Source organism: Panthera leo, chromosome C1 (assembly GCF_018350215.1).
Source record: "Panthera leo isolate Ple1 chromosome C1, P.leo_Ple1_pat1.1, whole genome shotgun sequence".
In the NCBI taxonomy this organism is placed as follows: domain Eukaryota; kingdom Metazoa; phylum Chordata; class Mammalia; order Carnivora; family Felidae; genus Panthera; species Panthera leo.
Genome location: NC_056686.1, coordinates 57661129 through 57683568, shown reverse-complemented (window position 1 = coordinate 57683568; position 22440 = coordinate 57661129). Strand labels below are relative to the sequence as shown.

The 22440-nt window shown below is 35.6% G+C and overlaps 1 protein-coding gene across 1 annotated transcript in view; it reads right to left on the bottom strand.

Moving 5' to 3' along the window:
• The window catches only part of LRRC7 (leucine rich repeat containing 7), a 564537-nt gene that overhangs the window by 29702 nt on the left and 512395 nt on the right, over positions 1-22440 (bottom strand). The window contains exons 24-25 of the mRNA XM_042951516.1: positions 14029-14250; positions 585-677 (exon numbers count right to left, since the gene is read on the bottom strand). Coding sequence (XP_042807450.1) covers positions 585-677; positions 14029-14250 — 315 coding nt within the window. The remainder of the gene's footprint in view (positions 1-584; positions 678-14028; positions 14251-22440) is intronic.

Sequence of the window (22440 nt, the reverse complement as noted above, 5' to 3'; positions counted from 1 at the left end):
TTCAGCATTGAGGTAGTGGTGAACTTTTACTCATGGTGTGACAAACAGGGCTAAGCATAAGAGGAGGCCCTGATTTTTCTGCCATGGCTAACTTTAATTTTCCCACAGAATATTTATTTTCGGTGGTCTTTCAGTCCATACTTCTATTAGTGAAATACATTATGACCATGATAACTTAAAGAGATTTCAGTCAGCTGGCCCTGGCCATGAAGCATTATTTAATCATTCTGTTACTATGAGAAAACATTTTCCCAAATAAGTGATCTACAAGTAAACTTTTGGAAACAACTTGTTATAAACTGCCTGTATAGTTTTCTTTGAAAATATATACAAATGTAAGCAAAACAAAACACAAAAAACCAAAAAACCTTTTCTTTCAAAGAGAATGCTTAATTTTCTCCCTATTCTTAGGATTTGTCAAGCATTGCAGTGAATTCCGTTTCCCTTGTGCTGAAAAAGTGTGTAATTGGATTAATAATTAGCTAGTTTATTAAAGCCCAGTAGGCTTTTTCTGACTTTTTTTTTCTTTGGTAGAAGACAGTGTTTTCCTAATTAAAACTGTCAATAAGAAATTCACTTCTTACCTTGTCAGAAGGTTTAAATGGATTTCCTTGTCCACTAATTCCACCACTGATACTAAATCCAAGGCCAGGATTCTTTTCTATTCTCACACAAAACTATGTAAAAAAGATATAAAAAAAAGTGATCAACTATATATCAAGGCTAAATATCTTCAAGTAACTGCATCACAGTAGAGAGATTCACATTTCACTTAAGTTGTCAGGGTTAGCCTATATTAACTTAGTACAGAAAAGACAAACTATTTAGTGCTCCTATAGGCATAAGTTATCATTGAAACTAGCTTGAAATTACCTGGTAAAGCAGATATTAGTAAGAATTTACTCATTACTATGTGTAGGAATACATTTTGACAAACAGTTTTTAAAAATTAAGATTTATATCTTAATATCTCAATTAATTATCTCAATAATTATCTCAATTAATATCTCAATTAATATCTCAATAACAAGATTGTGCATTATTTCAATTACCTACTTTAAATCCACATATATTCTGATCAGTTTAGAAGGGACTGTATGAGTAAGTGAAGGAAAATTTGCAAGTGTACATTTGGGGAAAATATGGTTATTTAATTAAGTTGTCACTGCTTTCCAGAGTAGTTCAATTCATCTCCCTGGTAGATGGTTCTATTGTTTAGAAATATAGGGCTTTTATTTTGAAAAAGAGTAGAACTTTTGACCATAGTCTGAGTGTATGTGGAACAGAGGAAGAATGAAATGCTCAGTAATAAATATTTTGGGTTTGTCACCAGCTCCTGGAGGGACAGTTAGAGCCCTTGGAAGACAGAGGACACTGGAAAAGAAAGAGGTCAAGGATATGGAGAAACAGTGATAGGCAATAATCGATGAGTATTTAGGAACGTGAAGGATAATCTTCTAGTATTCTATGCTTTATTATCTTCCTAAGCCCAAATGAAAGTCTGTTAAACACAAGAGCCTTGTGCTTTGAGACCTATGGGGAAAAGATGGCACCAGGAATAGATCCAAATCATGCTAAGATGTTAGCTATTGTAATAGTGTATGCAAAATGTAGATCAAGAATCCAGGAAAATCATTGCCATGAATGACCTAGAGGAATTATAGCAAACCTAGGAATTCTTGATGATTCTGAGCTAGGATATGTATGAGGACCATGGTTAAAAAGCTAATTTTTCATGAAAAGTGGGATGGGGTGACCCTAGGTGATTGAAAGACTTGGGACCCCAGAGGTAGCATACACTTTGGTTACATAAAGAAAGAAAGAGAGAAAAAACCCCACACTTTTATTATAACTTCTAAGCACAGAACAAGTGCTGGAACTAGGTGAACCAAGTGTTACTAGAGATTGGGAGGCAAAAGATTAATAAGGAATTAAGAAGAAAACCTAAAGAAATACATTAGCATATATTTTGTATTTATATAAATATATACTGGGAAAGTTCCTAAAGATGATTGGAAATGTTTGCTTTCTTAAGTAGCTTACTATTTTCCCTAGCAATCCTGCTTAGTTAGCCCGTTGATTTGCTTATGTACAAATGCACATGCCCAAATGCTCTCTATATTTTTATTTTCAAGGTATCTTTAATCTCTACCTCTTAGATAGATCAAGGCAAACTTGAGTACTGTGCCTGGCTTAATTAGCATATATTATGAGTTGCCGGGAACTGGATTAATTAGGTTTGGCTGTTTAATGAGACTACCCTTAATTTACTATCATATTTCATAATAATAAAATAATGTTAAACTATTACAGAGTTCACTTGCAACACAAGGGCAAAGAACTATCCACTAATGCGATTTTTATGGTAGAGTCTTTAATGAATAGTTTCTAAATTATGGGTAACTGCAATTACCATAAGTACTTTCCCATATTTTTATTTTAAAGATATGTTTAATTATAACTTTTCCTCTAATTGAGCTAGATTTGTTAAAACTAGTTATCATAGGGTATTAGCAACTACAGTTTATAATAGCTTTGTATTTATATGGCTCACCATCTGTGGATATGAACATACAATAGCTTGATGTAGCTTGAAGGAATATTTTTGCTTTATTCAATATACCGGTTTACCTTGTAGTCCTTTTTTGTTATTTGTGGTTAATTAGAAAATAGGAAGAAAGAAACTAATATAATTTAAACATTTTATCTTTGTGTTTTCCCATATATCTGTGCATTTCCAATTAAATTATTTGAGATTTGGGCTACAGCTTTCTCATGTGAACATTTTATATTGTACAATGAACTATGTGGAAGGTATATACACTTTTGGCTTTCCCCAGGCCACTATAAAACCTGAAAGGAAACATATGCAACACATTTTATTTACAAGTAAATTGCTGAGAGTACTTTCCAGTTGTTCTCTTTCAATGTACCAACTGTATCTATTTTATATTATTGTCAATCTGGAAGGCACTAAAAATCTAAGGGAAACAAATTTCATATGTGCCAACTATATGAAGAACTGCCTCAATAAATTTTTTAATAATAGAAATAATAAAGATGACACTGTGGTTTTATAAATGTGACAAACAGCCATAAATTTTGATCTGAAGCTAGACTGCCCTTGGGCATGCTGTGGTATGGCTAATAGGTTGTGTTGTGACTGTTGTGTCCCATAAAGCATGTCAGAGAGAGTATCATCTCAAATATAAGGAGTTCCACCTGCCTGGTAACAGGGTCATAAAATGTAAGACGAGACGATACCTCACAGCCAAGAAGCAGTCTGAAACGAAAGAGGATTATCAAAGCAGAAACGTGGTTTTCTAGCAAAAGGTCAGAACTAAGAGGCTAATAAATAGCTTATTTAATGAAAATAGCATTTTAATTTTCTATTAATATATTGATATCAATGAATGAAATTTCTGGCTGAAAATATAAACATCAGCCTGGAAGTCAAGGGTGTATTTGCTTCTTTTAGAGGCTGCTTCCATCACTTGATGCATCTGGGTCTCTGTCAATCTTGCTCTAATTAAAATACCGGGTCTTAATTTAGAGATGTCTATGATAAAATGAATTGTTAGTGTGGCAGTGAGGCCCTGTGAGGTCATAGTCTATAATCTCTAGAAGGTAGTAATCTGATTTGGCCTTGCAATGCTCTACAACCTAGTGCCAAGAACAAAGGAAATGGTAGCACTTGTGTATACACGTGACATAAAAACAACACGTGTGTGTGTGTGTGTGTGTGTGTGTGTGTGTGTGTGTGTTGGGAGGTGTCATTCAGGTTTAGGGAGTTGCATTACAGAAGGATATTTGGTGATGTTGTAATGAACCGGTTTACTATGATATGTTCTAATTACCATTGTCTTTCCTAGCAGTATGTATAAAAGCTTTCAATGGATACCTATTGCTTTTGCTGCTCAAGATCCATTCATCCTAATTCTGGTAGCTATAACCTTAATTTCTCTTTGAATAATCACCCACTTTCCTATTCTCAGCCTATATGCTTTGGACGGATCATGTTATGTAGGCCCAAAACAAAGTGCCACATCCCCTAGAAATATGATGTGTGACAAAAGATACTTTCAAATATGCATTGTCAAAAGTATATAATGGTTCCTTCTTAAAACATGTGATCAGCTATTAGTAAGTATGCTAGTTATTCAAAGGAATGCTCCAATTAATAAATTACCTGCTTGGTAAAACCATTATAGCTTTGAAAATAAAAATTGTAGAAATCATGATTCATGCCTTTATTCCACAAATAGTTATTGATTTCCTACCACGTGCCAGGTATCTTGTCAGACAGAAGAAATATCCTTACCCTCATGGAACTTACATTCTAGTGGGGAAGACAGATAGTAAGCATGTAAACAATAAACAATTTTGGATAGTGAGATGAGCTGTGAGAAAAATAAAGCAGGGAAGGTAGTAGAGAGTGATGGAACAGGAGTGTGGAGCTATTTTAAGTAGAACAGCCAAGAAATTACATTTCAAATGCTCAAGTGACATTTTAGCAGAAGTATGAATAATGTAAAAGATGAAGCAACAAACAAAAAGAAAAATGGCAAAACTGCCAGCCTCCAACTCAGTTATTTTAAATGCCCTAAAGACAGATGGGTATTTATAAAGTCAAGAAACAACAAGATGGCACAAGGATAAAATTGGGAGTCCAGAAACAAAACCTACTATTTATGGTCAGCTGATTTTCAACAAAAGGTCCAAGGTGATTCAGTGAGAAAAGAATAGTATTTTCAAAAAATGGCACAGAGACAATGTACCATTATCCCATACAATGGGATATCCACGTACAAAATAATGATTTTTACCCTTACCTCACACCACATGCAAAAATTAACTCAAACTAAATCAGAGACTAAAATGTCAGAGCTAAAACTATAAAACTCTAAGAGTAAATCTCCATGATCTTCAATTAGGCAATGATTTCTTAGATATGAAGCCAAATGTGATAAAAGATATGATTGACTTTATAAAAATTAAAAACTTTGGTGCTCCAAAGGAGACCACCAAGAAAATGAAAAGACAGCCCACAGAATGGGAGAAAATATTTGCAAATCATATATATGATTAGGGTCTTATATCCAGATTATATGGACAACCCTTACAGTTCAAGAATTGAAAGAGCCAAATAACCTAATTAAAAATGGCCAAAGAATTTTAATAGACATTTATTCAGAGAAGACATATGAATGGCTAATAAATGCATGAAAAGACACTCGACATCATTAGTCATTAAAGAAATGTATATTGAAATCATAATGACATACTATTTCATAGTGTAGCTATAATAAAAAGATAGATATATCTATATTTTTTATTTTATATATAATAATCTTCATATATAATATATCATATATGTAATAAATATATATATATAAATATAATAAATATTAGTGAGAAAGTGGAGAAATTAGAATACTCATTCATTGCTGGTGGGAATGTAGTTTGTGGTAGCCACTATACACAAGAGTTTGGAAACTTAGTTTAGAAACTTCTCAAAATGACAATTACCATTTTGTGAAACTGAGCAATTTTATTCCTAAGTAACTGCCCCCCCCAAAATGAAAACATACATCCACACACAGACTTAGAAATGAATGTTCTTAGCAATATTATTCATAACAGCCCCAAAGTGAAAATAATCTAAATGTCCATGAACTGATGGATAAATAATTTTTGGTGTATCCATGTAATGGAATATCATTTGGCAATACAAAAAGGGATGAATTAGTAATACATTCTACACTTAGCACATTATGCTAATTGAAATTAGTCAGTCACAAAACTCCCACATATTGTATGATCTCACTTACATTAAATACCCAGGGTAGGGAAATGTATAGAGACACAAAGTAGATGAGTGATTGTCTAGGGCTGGGAGGAAATGAAGGGGAGGCCGTATGGAAAGTGACTGTTAATGGGTACAAAGTTTCTTTTTGGAATGATGAAAATGTTTAAAAATTACATTATAGTGATGGTTGCACAATTTTATAAATATACGAAACCCACTGACTTGTACACTTGAAACAGGTGAACTTCAAGGTGTGTAAATTATATCAATAAAGCTGTAACAACAACAGGTTCAGCATGACTAGAGAAAGAATAGTGGAAGGAAAGTGAAAGAGACTGGCAGGGGCCAGGATATATATAATTCCAGAAATTTCAAAGCCACTAGGGCTTTTTAAGCAGAAGTGTGACATGATATGATTTATATAATGACATGATCTGATATTACGTGATACATAATATATTAATATACTATATATAATTATATACTGTAATAATTATATGATAATATGTGATAATTATATAATATAATCAAATATATAAATGTTAATATTCAAGAATAGTTAAATTTTTTATTCTTCTATGTTCATACCTTTTTTTGTTGTGAATTAGAGATGTAAGTCCAACTCAAAGTGCTAATTAAATCTTTTGAAAAGACATACTAAATAAAGATTAATGAGTAAAGTCCTCTGATGTACCATTTTCTAGATCTTCCAGAAAAAAGTAGCCGACTCTGTGTGTATCTAAGAAATAGAAACTCAAATGCTTAACTCACTAAAATTTAAATAAAAATAAAAAAAGAAACTCAAATGCTTTTTTGTCTGTAAATAAATTATAAAGGTCATTCACTTCATTTCCTTCACTTGAGGAAAGAAACCAAGGAAATCAAACATATATTTAGTGGAACACTGACAGAGGCCTTCTGTTCCTACTGCAGTGTTTACTGAACTCTACTTTGTAGAATTTGTGGTGTTGAGTTGCACATTATTTGTTTCAAACTGTGGATTATAACTTCAGAGTTGCAGTATTATTTTGGTTACTGAAGAATAAAATTCTAGAGGAAAAATATAAATAGGAATACTTTAAGTGGAATAGAATGAGGTATGGGATGTCCCTGAAACAAACTGAGTAAATAACATATATTAAAACCATTTTAATACCTATTTTCTAACCATCTTCATCAAATTATTACATTTTAATTTAAAAATCCATAATTTAAATAAAATTTTCCAAGTTATTGTTCTTATATCAAACACTCAGAATAATGTTTTCTTCACTTGGCCTCAAAAGATGAAAGGCTCACCCTTATGAGCTCTTTAGGCAGCTGACCAGAGCATCTAAAGAAATGTCTGAAATATTATCTTTTCACCAACTGTTTCATGTACTCCACATATTATTAAATATTAAAAAAAGTAATTTCTTCCAAGGTAGACTGGGGTGGTTTTGGAATTTGTTTTGTTTCTTTTCCCTTGAATATGAGGGATGCAGATCACTTTGTATAACTCACAGAAGTTAATTCTAATGTAATTCGAAGGTAGTAAGTTCTCTTTCAGGGACAAACTTTAGTTTGAATGTATACTCATGGGAACTGGCAAGAGACATCTATGGAACTCCTGTCATCCTTGTATGTTAGGTTGATTAGCGGGTGTGTCCTCTTGTCTGGGGCAGACATGGACTCGGGGATTTATTTTTCCATAGTTTACTGTTTCCATGTGGGCTTGCTCTTGATCTCTGTGTTTGGCTATAGTGCAGCAGGCTGCAGCATATAATGTGTTTGACTCAAGAAACTGGATTTTAATACCAGCTTAGTTTCTAAATGGTTGTGTGACCACAGGCAAGACGTTAACTTCTCTGAATCTTACTTTTCTAGTTAATAAAACAGAAAATGCTCTACCTCTATCAGATCATTATTAATTGGATTAAATAAGTTAATACATGAAAGGGTTTTGAGATGTTTGAAGCATCATGTTGATGTTTTTCTTTTCCTATTTCTGCTTTGATATCTGTATGTTCCACATATATATAAATATACTTTGCCTTGGATTATACATTTGCAAAAAAGAAAAACCAAGTTAATGTTAGTTCCTTTTAAAAATATTCAGCAAATTATGGACAATGTATGTATCAAATTAGTGACAATAATGTAATTACCCAGCAGTAAATTGTTGAGTTATACAGTATCTAAAGTATTGGCTCTTAGCCTTGGCCACGCAACAGAATTCATTTGGGGAGTTTCAAAATTTCCCATTAACCAGGTCACATCTAGACTAATGAAATTAGTTTCTTTGGGAAGGAGGCCAAGGTGTCAGTTTTAAAGCTCCTGAACAGATTCTAATGTACAGCTGAGGTTGAGAACAACCAATATACAGTATTGTACGGTACAGGGGATGGTAAGGCTAGGATCCTCACTAGGATTGGGAAACAAAGGGAAGAGCTGAGACTCTTCCACTGCTTAATGTAACTCTGACTCAAATCCTCTATTATGTTTGTCAATAGTCAAGATGGCTTATGCACTGAAATCTCTTTTCTAAGTAAAATCCCCTGAAAATGAACTTCAAGTAATATGCACATGGTTTTGTGTTGTAAATAATTTGTTAAAAAGAACATCCATTATTACAAATCAGATTTATAGTCTATAGAAATTAATAGACTTGAATCTGGGTAGCACTTTATGGTTTAAAATTTACTTCCATATATTTTATTTAATTTAATCCTAGAGTTGAAAACAGACTTGATTTTCAACACCTCTGAAAAATAAATATGTAAATATAAGTGCATTAAATTAGAATTGTTGGACATTTTGCCCTGTTTTGTTTTGGGAGGTGGTTTGAAAGTTAAGATGTTTCATCATTGAGGAGGAACGTCAAAGTTTACTAAGTGCTTTTCTATGGTTAAACAAGGTTAAGAATTCTGGCCAGGTGAAAAATGACATTCATTTTAATTCATTCAATGTCCTCAGTGGTGGCATTTATTATATATGCTTATTGCTATATGGAATTTATTCTAATAAGATTAGAAATGCATTAGTTCTTTAGGTCACATTAAGGGATGCAGAGCTATGTTTTTGTTAATAATAAAACTTTCCATTTATTCAGTACTTTTTGATTTTCAAAGCATTGGAAGTGCTCATGTGAGTTCAAGTCAACACTCCATCTGCATAAGGCAGTTCTGTAAGTCTGAATTGTAGCTGAAGCAGATTTAATTAATATTATTTGACAGAAGAGGACACTGAGGCCACAGCGGGCAAGTGTCTGAGGTCATGTGGTTAATTGAATTGGGACACAGAACTTCGGTTTTGAGTCAGACAAACCTAGGTTAAAATTCCAACTTGACCAATTATACCTTTGACAAGTTACTTATTTTCTCCGTGCCTTGGTTTCTTCATTTACAACAAAGAAGAAAAGGTTATTGTGATGATTAGATAAAACATTATGTGTAAGCAGGACCCGCTATATACTTAGTGGTGCAAAATGAAAATGTGAGTCTCCTTGTTCAATGATTATTACTAATGACACAATGGCAACAGCAGAGCATTAAACCAAGTGTGAGGTACTTCTAAGTGCAAGACTTTGTGTAACTGCACTGGTCACACACCCCTGAAGCCCTGCCTGTGTTTAAGATACATAATATAGGGGCACCTGGGTGGCTCCATCGGCTCAGCATCTGACTTTGGCTCAGGTCATGATCTCACAGTTTGTGAGGTCGAGCCCCGCGTCAGCTGTCTGCTGTCAGTGCAGAGCATGCTTTGAATCTTCTGTCTTCCTCTCTCTCTCTGCCCTTCCCCTGTTTATTCTCTCTCTCAAAAATAAACATTAAACAATATACATAGTATATACGACATATATACTATACAGTAGTCCCTCCTTATCTGCAGTTTTGCTTTCCATGGTTTCATTTATCCGTAGTGAACTGTGGTCTGGAATCAGATGATCCTCCTTCTGACTAATCCTCAGCAGGTTGATAATAGCCTAACACTATGTCACAATGTCTACATCATTCACCTCACTTCATCTCATCATGTGGGCCTTGTATCATCTCACATCATCACGAGAAAAGTGAGTACAATATAAGGTATTTTGAGAGAGAGAGAGGCCACATTAACATAGCTTTTATTACAGTTTATTGTTATAATTATTCTATTTTATTATTAGTTATTATTGTTAATCTCTTACTGTGCTTAATATATAAATTAAAATTTATCATAGATTTGTATGTATGGGAAAAACAGCATATATGGGGCTCGATATTATCCATGGTTTCAGGCATTCACTGTAGGAATATATCCCATATGAATAAGGGGGGGGGGCTAATGTATATAGTATATTTAGCATAGCAGACACTCAATGTATGGTAACTGTTGTCACTTCTTTTCCTATTTTCATTCAGATTTCTTTTCCTTAAATTAAAAAATTTATATTCATTGTAATTGGATTTTTTTTCAACTATAGCATTGCAATAAGTGATTTAAAAAAATTTTTAAAAATTTTTTTAGAGAGAGAGCAGGAGCAGGGAGAGGGGTGGGGGGGGGGAGAGAGAGAGAGAGAGAGAGAGAGAGAGAGAGAGAGAATCTTAAGCAGGCTTCATGCTCAGTGTGGAGTCCAAGGCAGAGCCTCTCCCATGACCCTGGGATCATGACCTGATCCAATATCAAGAGTTGAATGCTCAACAATTTGAGCCACTCAGGTGCCCCACCCCTTTTTTATTTTTATTTTTTAAAATGATTAGTTTTTTTTAAATGTAAAATCTCCAAACGTTAATAGAAATTATGGTGCTTCATCATGCTGTGTAGTCTCTCTATACTATGTTTATAATGTCTCCTTGCACTTAAAAATTATGAATGATTTAGGTTTTTTCCATACTGTACAGATCTTCCTCGACTTACAAGGGGATTATATCCAAATACATCCATCATAAGTTGAAAATATTATAAGTCATAAAATGCATTTAATACACTTAACCTACTGAACATCATAGCTTAGCCTAGCCTGCCTACTTTATATGTGCTCAGAACACTTACACTAGCCAACAGCTGGGCAAAACCATCTATTACAAAGCCTATTTTATAATAAAGTATTGAATATTTCATGAAATTTATTGAATACCCTACTAACAAAGAGAACAGAGCAGTTGCACAGATACAGGATGGTTATAAGTGCATCGGTGTTTACCCTTGTGATGCTGTGACTGACTGGGGACTGCAGCTCACTGCCACTGCCCAGCCTCAGGGGACAGTACTGTCCTGCATATTGCTGGTCCAGGAATAGATCACAGTTCAAAATTTAAAGTACAGTTTTTACTGAATGAGTATTGCTTTTGCACCATCATAAAGTTGAAAAATCGTTAAGTCAATCTATTGTAAGCTGGGAGATGTCTGTACTTGGCCAAACTAACATTGTTGTCATCACTTAAGAAAACTCTGTTATTCTCTTTATGGCTTTTTAACTGCACCACTAGAAATGCGTTATTAAAATAGAGTGTCTTGATTTATATGACTGAAACCCACATTAGAAATTTTTAGTTACTTCCTTGATCTTTGCATTTCAATCACTACTGTATAGTTTTCATGTGAAACTATATAGCTTTAAAATATTTTAAATATTTTTCTCGCTTTTTTTCCCTTGTTAAATATGGGATAAAAGTCGTTAAAGCATGCGTGCGCGCGCGCGCACACACACACACACACACACACACACACACACACACATTGGAGAGGTCTGAGTTTTCAAAGGAATTATAACCCAGAAAAATAAAAAATACATGTAATATTTTCATTATGAGAGTGATATACATAACCTTTTTCAGCCTCTTTGTCTCTCTCTCTCTTTTTGGTTTTATTTTGCTTTGATTTTCTGTTTGTAGATTAGGGAGGTTGGGACTGATATCATGAAGTGCCCTCCAATATTTTAATTCTTAAAATGTATTTCTACCTCTTCTATTTCCTATTTCTGTACTCTCAGTGCCAGGCTAACTATGTGTGTATGTGTGTGTAGAATTGTATCATTTGATTTTTACAAAAATCTTTGGAACGTTGTTTGTGGGTGGTAATGTTCTCATTTTATAAGGAGGAAAACAGAACCTCAGAAAGAGTTAATGACTTGGCCAGGGTCACACAACTAATAAGCATTAACATGAGACTCAACTCCAAATTCTGAGACCCACCCCTAGTATTCGCTTTCCTGAATGCTATGGGGTTAGGTGAAGAGGTGGAGAAGTTAGGGGGAAAAAAAGAGATGAAAGAAAACAGTGTAGTAGTTGGTGGTGTGCTGGAAAATGTTTACAAGCTGGCTGAGGGTAAGGGATAGCCTGATTTGTAGTGTTTATTAATTTCCCTGGTGTAATTATGCCCATAGTTTCATCCTATGGTGTGATGTCACTGAAGGAGGAGTTGGGAAGTAACGATCCAGTATGAATCTAGCATACCACCGGTGGTAGATAAAATGTTACAGTGAATTGTGAAAAAAAGTTTTGAGAAAATGTCAGATTTATAGCTCAGGGGAATGGGGAGCATTGTTTGGGGACTAGTGCTCATTATTTAAAGACTCCTTAGGCTTCTCATGGTCAATCCAAAGTTTAATCTCAGCATTCCAAACCATTTCAGTCTGAAACCAGTGCAGAAAAAATTGGGAAACTGAGAGGAATTTGCTTAAGTCCCTTTCTTAACAAAGCCATTGAATGTTTCAGTTTTTACCTCTCAGTTTGAAAGGCACCTGGATCAAAACATTTGCAAGCAACTACAAATACCTTCTCTAAAAGAATCATGATGTTTTAAATTTAATTAGTATATAATTGTAGAATTTACTAAACCTCTCATTGGTCAAACTATACAATTTATGTATTTTTGAGAAATATGGTAAAAAAGTCTTTAAAATTACGGTGCTCACTAAACCTATTATTCAAAGTTGGTAAAAAAGGGCATTGATCTCAGTGAATTTTTAAATGCGCTGATTCTAGGTGAAAAAAGATCATGTAGCTGCTAATAGAAATAACTAAATCAGAGAACTGGGTTAGGTTATGATATTTGTGGGAGAGGAAATATGAATAAGTTTTAACCTTCTAGGTGCCTGTAAATAAGGCATAATTTAAAACTTTATCAATGTTTAAGAATCTCTGGAGAATTAAAAACATCATATCATAACCTGATTAAAGGCACCTTTCCGGTTTATTTACCTTATTACCTTAAATCCAACACTTGACCTAGATCAAGGCAGGATAGGAAGAAAATTGTCTTTAAAAAAAAGCCAATGATTCTGAGAATGATTAAGACATAATCTCAGCTTCAAGAAGGATTTTAAGAAATAGAGGCAATGTCTAGAGCAGCTGGGATCCAAATCATGAGTGGCTATTAACAGTGTAAAAGAAAAAAACTGGAGAACGAAGGTAATGTCTGAGATGTTCAGAAAATAAGGTAGGGTAACATGTGAAGCTTAGAGTAGGCAGTAATAAAATGAAATCCTTATATACCATATTAAGGAGTTGGTGAAGTCAGTAGGAGCTTTGCCAAGTTATCTGAAGAATGAAATAAAAGAAATTAATTTTATGGGAGTATTAAGATCTTAATGTCTTGCTTTCTAAGTGTAATATAATTTAATAGATAAGATCCTATTCAGTTTTCTGGTTCTAAGGAAGAAAAACAGATTCTGTAATGGAAAAGTAAATCCTAATTTTAGATACGTCAAAGGAGAAGCAATTTTTGTGCTACTTGGTATTTGTCAGTAGTTTTTGGAGCATTTCAGAAATGTTTCCGTTCAAACTGATCTTTATCATTTTCTTCAGAGTAAAGCTTTATCTTTGTCTTATTCAACAATCAGAAGATAGGACTTTCAAAAAAGGTTCCCACTGTCCCACAGTTTCACACTGTCAGTTTCACCAGAGGCCTTGGTAAATACACTTAACCCCCTGACTCTAATATTCAAAAGCTGTGCAATAGAGCTAAATTGGAGTTGAAATTGAGTAGATGGTGTAGGATAAACAAGAAAAACTTCGAGTTCATCAGTTTTTCCTTATGTGAAAAGGAAATTTTATCAACAATCAATTTTTATGTGTTGTAGTGTTTAACCACTGAAAATAATGAGAAAACCCCTACAAAGAATGCTCCACTCCATTCAACATGGTGACAGCATTAATTTGTCCCAGACTACATAAATGAGAGAAGGTAAACTATGGATTCATTGGACTGCCCTGAACATTCCCTGAAACTTCATCAATTATAAAAACTCTTCTCACCTGCTCTGGATATCCATCCATACTCCTTTGCCCTTTAGTTTGAATTAAGCACCGTCCAGGCTGAGGTCCCCGGGTGGCCTGTGAAGAGGGGATCTGAATAGGCAATGGTGACTGAAATTGCTGGATGGTCACTTTGTTTATATTTCCCTCATATGGCTGCTGCTCCCGGCTCCGATGCTGAAGGCTTTGGGACCCCATCAAAGTCTGGATGTGGCTTCCTGCCTGCGGAGAAGATAATTTGTCAGACGAAGATTCATGGTGTTGAAAGGATGTGATTAAAGTAGAAAACACGTACAGAATACCTCTCTGGTAAAGTGGCATCATTTGGGCTCTCAGCCACTGCTGGAAAGGATAATGAAAAAACAGTAAGGGTCTGCCTACTGTGGTTTGTGAAAATGTTAATACTGGAGCAAGGTTGCAATAAATACATTCACAGTCATTTAATGTCTTGCCACAGATTATTTTGTCCCTGATTTTAAGGGAGCAAAATTATCCCTGAAAAATTTGAAGAAGAAAAGAAGTCACAACTTAAAAATAAAGTGGAGTTCTATCTGGCATTTTATTTTATTAAAAAAAAATTTTTTTTACATTTATTTATTTATTTTTGAGAGATAGAGCACAAGTGGGGGATAGGCAGAGAGAGAAGGAGACACAGAATCCGAAGCAGGCTCCAGGCTTTGAGCTGTCAGCACAGAGCCGGACGCGGGCTTGAACTCACTGCAAGATCATGACCTGAGCCGAAGTCGGACGTTCAACCGACTGAGCCACCCAGGCGCCCCTCTGGCATTTTATTTTGAATAACAGCAGGGAGAGAGATGTAGTATAGGAAACATCAGGGGGAGAATGACAGAACCCAGTTCCTAATTCTGTAGCAAAAGAATTGAAGTGTGTATATTCCATTGTGCCACAGTGCATAGTGAGCTTGTTCAGGTGAGTTTAATCAGTATTTATTCATTTTCTGCATTATTAAATCAAGAGTATGGTTTTGGGAATCTTTAAGTCACATTGAAAATGAATGATATGATAAATTCTTGTGAGTATCTCTAACTCATGGAGGCACTAGATATGGAAAGGTCTTCAAAGTGAGCTCTGCATGCATATCATCCCATTGTGAGTTTTAGAGAGATTATTAGTACCTCATGTAAAGCAATCTACTTTTTTTTAATGTTTGTTTATTTTTCAGAGACAGAGTGCAAATGGGAGAGGGGCAGAGAGAGGGAGGGAGACACAGAATTGGAAGCAGGCTCCAGGCCCTGAGCTGTCAGCACAGAGCCCGACGTGGGGCTCAAACTCATGAGCATGACATCATGACCTAAGCTGAAGTTGGACGCTTAACCAACTGAGCCAACCAATTGCCCCAGTAATGATCATTTCTTACTTCTTAAGGGTGGCTGTTGGAGGGAGAAGACATGTTCACTTGGTCTCCAATCTTCAAATGATATGGTGCATACCACTGCTTCTGTGCTCACTTTGATTTTCTTGCCTTTGTTCTAGCATTGGTTCCTTGAGTCGTTCTTTCTGAAACCTTTTCCACCAACCAAGCAGTTCTGCTTGGGGGCTGGTAACCTAGCATACACCTTTCAAAATTATGTATAGTTTAACATGGAGGTCTAACATGGAAAGTGAATGCTTATCATTAATAGTTTTAAACATATGTTTTACTGTTGTGCTTGGTACATCACCTATTACTATGGAAAACCATCTGAGGGGTTACTTCCTGAATTAGTTTTTTTTTGTTGATCTTTTAAGGGTAGATAATTTGGAATTCAAAAGTGAATTTTACCTTAGAATTCATTAGCTAGGAAAGGCTGTGATTTTTGCTATTAGTAACAAATTTGTAATTCATTAGCTAGGAAAGTCTGACTAATCAAGATTTTTGATTAAGAAATCAGATTGGAGGAATAAAGGAAACATTATTAAACATGTATTCAAGGAAGAGATTAATTTGAATTTTTAAAAATTCTTAAAAAAAGAGCAGTGTGAGACATAAGAAAATAGTGATCATGGAAAATCATTTGGAGAAGATGGGAGGCATATTGCTTGGTTCCAAACAAAAGGTGATTTCAGTAAAAAAATACTCAAAGTTATTATTTCACAATATGAATGGCAAAGTAAACAACCATTTGAATATATATTTAGACCCCAACTGGTTAGCTTATTATCATGTACAATTTTTTACATTCAGAAACAGTAAACATATATCAGTCATGAAAAATTGGAAGAAAAGATGCAAAAAAAGAGTGTCAGGCAAAACGAGCACAATGTGAAAATAATTACCAATCCAACGTTATCCAACACAACTAACCAAGAATGGCAAAACTATAACATCATAAACACAACTAAGATAGCTTTATAAAGGGCAAAAATATATTTATTGCACCTATTCCCTTCTCAGAAATCTAAATGAAAGGAGATGTTGCAACTTTGAGAGCTATTATAGATGACTGAACACCCTCCTGGTCAAATTTTTGTTTTTAGTTTAATTCTCTCCTACCTCTATAGAATTTCACATTCTCTTGTTCGGTAGGAGAGAAAAGCCACGATAAGCTGTATGACATTTTGAGCTGCTATACTCTGAATGAACTCACTGGCATGCTAAGCTATGCTAAGTTACATAGCTAGACATTGATTTCCTGGAGTTAGAGGAGCTGATGATGTAGGCCAACTGAAGCTGTACAACTTGGCTATGGAACAATAAATTGATTTTACACTTATACCTGCTTGTCACCTCCACTGTCATAATTCATGGGTCTTCAGTCAGTGCTTGAGCCAGTGGAAAAGAGGAACACCATCAGTTTAAATGAAAGTGATCACATAGACAAGCAAAGAATTGTTAACACCCAGAAAAACTTAGAGGGATCTAGAGGGGCAGAGATGGAGGAATAGCATGGAAGTTTTTTTGCATCTCTCGTCCCTGAAATGTAACCATCCTGCACACCTAGAAAACTGATTTGAGGATTAACACAACAATCTGTACAACCTGAACCAGAGAACTCAGCAGGTATGCAGTGCAGAGAGGTGACTTGGTGGGGGAGAGGAGGAGCTGTGCAGGGCAGGGAGCTGTTTTTGCTTGTGGAGAGAGGATGGCAAGGGGGAGAGAATACAGAAAGCACCTCCAATGCTCAAAAGCAGCTAGAGAGAAAATAAAGTGTACACAAAGGACTGAACAAAAAAGGGAGAAATTAGAAAGGAGAGGGTTTAAATTCCATCAAGATTCTATAAACAGAGGGAGTGCAGAGTCTGCAACCCTGCAGCTTGATACCTGGTGGTGCTCTGGTGGGAAGGGCGAATCCCCAGAAGCAGAGAGAAAGAGGTCTTCAGGGTCCTCAGGACACATGGAGAGAGGCAGTTCCCCTGCTGAGAGGAAACTTGGTAGAGGCTGTGTGGCCTCTCCACAGGTAAAGGTCCCAAATGGTCCCCAGAGACTATCACATTTCCTGGTACTGAAACAAGGATGTTAAGGGGGGAAGCCTGGCACCAGATGTGTGTTGTGATTTTCCATAATCACTGAAATGCTGCTGTTACATGATTGCATGATTTTTTTCTGGGGCAGACTGGCACCCAGCTACAGTCTCTGGGCATCGGCAGCAGCATGGTCTCCCAAACATTCCTGAGGGTGGGCTGGCATCTGGCCATTGCTCTGTGAGACCCTCACCCAGAAGGTCTGAGTAGGTCAAAGCTGCAGTCCCTCAGAAGTGAGGGGTTGGGAAACACAGTCACATATGAGATAAAACTCAGGAGGGAGGAGCTGCCTGGCAAGCTGATGGCTTGGTCACAGTGTAAAAGCAGGAAGTGGACAGAAGCCAGAGACAAAGGAGGGATGCACAATTGCTGGTTAGGGAGAGCACAGAGTTCTGATACTAGAGATTGGGTAGCTGGGTGACACCAATTTCACCTCTCCCACGCATGTGCATACACACCTACATGTGCCACAACAATCCACCCCAGTAAGCTAAACAGCACTATCTAGTGGAGAATGGAGCCCAGCCCAACTGGGCCAAACTCACTCTTCAGGAACAACACAAGTCTCTCCGCCTGCTTAGTTTATAAAGTGTTTCATAGTTCAACTTCTAAGGGAAACCAATGTAATTTTAATCGTACTTCAGTCTGTTTGCTGGTCCATCTATTCATTTTTTTCTGTTTTTATTCTTGAATGCAAAAAGAGGAAAAAAATTATTGTTATTCTCCATTTCTATTAAAATATTTTTCTTTAATTTTTTTCTACTCTATTTTTTACTTATTTGTAAAACTTTCAAATTCTTTTTTTTCCTTCCATCATTTCATCTTATTGTATTCATTTTTTCAAATTTTCAAACATTTTCCTTTTTTATCCTTTTTTTCCTTATCTTTTCCTTTTTTCTCTAATCTATCAAGCTCCTTTCAACAACCAGACCAGAACACACCTAGGATCTAGCATCCTTTATTTGATTTTTTTGTACTGTTTTTAAGTTTTTAATTTTAATGTTTTTTACCTTATTAATTTCTTTCTTCCTTCAAAATGATGAAATGAAGGAATTCATCCCAAAAGAAAGAAAATGACGAAATGACAGCCATGGACTTAATCAACACAGATACAAGCAAGATGTCTGAACTAGAATTTAGAATCATGATAATAAGAATACTAGCTGGGTTGAAAACAGATTAGAATCTCTTTATGTGAAGATAAAAGCTAGTCAGGATGAAATAAAAAATGTTATAACTGAGCTGCAATCTCAAATGGTGGCCACAGTGGCAAGGATGGATGAGACAGAGCAGTGAATCAGTGATATAGAGAATAAACTTATGGAGAAAATTGAAGCAGAAAAAAAGAGGGAGACTAAGGCAAAAGAGCACAATTTAATAATTAGAGAAATCGGTGACTCATTAAAAAGGAACAACATCAGAATCAGAGGGGTCCCAGAAGATGAACAGAGAGAAAAAGGGATAGAAGGGTTATGTGAGCAAATCATAGCAGAAAACTTTCCTAACCTGGGGAAAGACACAGACATCAAAATCCAGGAAGCACAGAGGACTCCCATCAGATTCAACAAAAACCAACCATCAACAAGGCATATCATAGTCAAATTCACAAAATACTCAGGCAAGGAAAGAATCATCAAAGAAGCAAGGGAAAAAAGGTCTTTACCAACAAGGGAAGACAGATCAGGTTTGCAGCAGACCTATCCACGGAAACTTGGCAGGCCAGAAAGGAGTGGCAGGATACATTCAATGTGCTGTATCAGAAAAACATGCAGCCAAGAATTCTTTATCCAGCAAGGCTGTCATTCAAAATAGGAGAGATAGAAAGGTTCCCAGACAAACAAAAATTAAAGGAGTTCATGATCACTAAACCAGCCCTGCAAGAAATTTTAAGAGGGACTCTCTGAGGAGAGAAAAGATGGAAAAAAAAAAACGACCAGAGCAACAAAGACTAGAAAGGACCAGAGAACACCACCAGAAACTCCAACTCTACAGGCAACATAATGGCAATAAATTCATATCTTTCAGTACTCATTCTAAACATCAATAGACTAAATGTTCCAATTAAAAAGACAGAGGGTAACAGAATGGGTAAGAAAACAAGATCCATCTGTATGCTGTTTACAAGGGACTCACTTTAGACCTAAAGACACCTTCAGATTGAAAGTAAGGGGATGGAGAACCATCTGTCATGCTAACAGTCACCAAAACAAAGCCAGAGTAGCCATACTTATATCAGACAATGAATACTTTAAAATAAAGACAATAACAAGAGATGAAGAAGGACATTATATAATAATTAAGGGGTCTATCCACCAAGAAGATCTAACAGTTGTAAACATTTATGCTCCAAATGTGGACCACCCAAATATATAAATCAATGAATTATAAACATAAAGAAACTCATTGATAATAATACCATAATACTAGGGGACTTCAACACCCCAGTTACAACAATGGACAGATCATCTAAACAGAAAATCAACAAGGAAATAATGGCTGTGAATGACACATTGGACCAGATGGAGTTAATGGATATATTCAGAACATTTCATCCTACAGCAGTGGAATACACATTCTTCTCCAGTGCACATGGAATATTGTTCAGAATAGATCACATACTGGAACACAAATCGGCTCTCAACAAGAACAAAAAGATCGAGATCATACCATACATATTTTCAGACCACAATGCTTTGAAACTCAAAATCAACCACAAGAAAAAATGTGGAAAGATAACAAATACTTGGAGACTAAAGACCATCCTACTAAAGAATGAATGGGCTAACCAAGAAGTTAAAGAGGAAATTAAAAAGTACATGGAAGCCAATGCAAATGATAACATCACAGCCCCAAACCTCTGGGGTGCAGCAAGGCAGTCATAGGAGGGAAGTATATAGCAATCCAGGCCTTCCTAAAGAAGGAAGAAAGGTCACAGATACACAACCTAACCTCACACCTTAAAGATCTGGAAAAAGAACAGCAAATAAAACCCCAAACCGGTAGAATACAGGAAATAATAAAGATTAGAGCAGAAATTAATGTTATAGAAACCGAAAAAACCAGTAGAACGAATCAACGAAACTAGAAGCTGGTTCTTTGAAAGAATTAACAAAACTGATAAACGCCTAGCCAGTTTGATCAAAAAGAAAAAGGAAAGGACCAAAATAAATAAAATCAAGAATGAAAGAGGAGAGATCACAACCCACACAGCAGAAATACAAACAATAAGAAGAGAATATTATGAGCAATTATATGCCAATATAATGGGCAATCTGGAAGAAATGGGAAAATTCCTAGAAAAATATAAACTACCAAAACTAAAACAGGAAGAAATAGAAAATTTTAACAGACCCATAACCAGTAAAGAAATCGAATTAGTAATAAAAATTTCCCCAAAACAGGAGTCCGGGGCCAGATGGCTTTCCAGGGGAATTCTACCAAACATTTAGAGAAGAGGGACCTCCTATTTTTTTGAAGCTGTTCCAAAAAATTGAAATGGAAGGAAAACTTCCAAACTCTTTCTTTGAAGCCAGCATTACCTTGATTCCAAAACCAGACAAAGACCCCACTAAAAAGGAGAACTATAGACCAATTTCCCTGATGAACATGGATGCAAAAATCCTCAAAAAGATACTAGCCAACCAGATCCAACCATACATTAAAAAAATTATTCACCATGACCAAGTGGGATTTACACCTGGGATGCTGGGTTGGTTCAATATCAGCAAATCAATCAATGTGATACAGCATATCAATAAAAGAAAGGACAAGAACCACATGATCCTCTCAGCAGACGCAGAGAAAGAATTTGACAAAATACAGCATCCTTTCTTGATAAAAACCCTCAAGAAAGTATGGATAGAAGGATCATACCTCAAGACTGTAAAAGTCATATATGAAAAACCCACCATTAATATCATCCTCAATGGGGAAAAACTGAGAGCTTTCCCCCTATGGTCAGGAAGGAGACAGGGATGTCCACTCTCGCCACTCTTATTCAACATAGTATTGGATGTCTTAACCTGAGCAATCAGACAACACAAAGAAATAAAAGGCATCCAAATCAGCCAGGAGGAGGCTTACTTTCACTTTTTGCAGATTACATGATACTCTTTATGGAAAACCCAAAATATTCCACCAAAAAACTGCTAGAACTGATCCATGAATTCAGCAAAGTCACAGGATATAAAATCAATGCACAGAAATGGGTTGCATTCCTATACACCCAATAATGAAGCAACAGAAAGTGAAATCAAGGAATCAATCCCATTTACAATTGCACCAAAAATCATAAAATACCTAGGAATAAATCTAACCAAAGAGGTGAAAAATCTATACACTGAAAACTATAGAAAGTTTATGAAAGAAATTGAAGAAGACACACACAAAAAAAGGAAAAATATTCCATGCTCCTGGATAGGAAGAACAAATATTGTTAAAATGTCAATACTACCCAAAGCAATCTACGTATTCAATGCAATACCTATCAAAATAACACCAGCATTCTTCACAGAGCTAGAACAAACAACTCTGAAATTTGTATGGAATGATAAAAGACCCTGAGTAGGCAAAGCAATCTTGAAAAAGAAAACCAAAGCTGGAGGCATCACAATCCCAGACTTGAAGCTGTATTACAATCTGTAATCATCAAGACAGTATGGTACTGGCACAAAAACAGACACTCAGATCAAAAGAACAGAATAGAGAACCCAGAAATGGACCCACAAACATATGGCCAACTAATCATTGACAAAGCAGGAATGAATATCCGATGGAATAAAGACAGTCTCTTCAGCAAATAGTGCTGGGAAAACTGGACAGTGACATGCAGAAAAATGAACCTGGACCACTTTCTTACACCATACACAAAAATAAACTCAAAATGGATGAAAGAGCTCAGGGTAAGACAAGAAGCCATCAAAATGCTTGAGGAGAAAGCAGACAGAAACC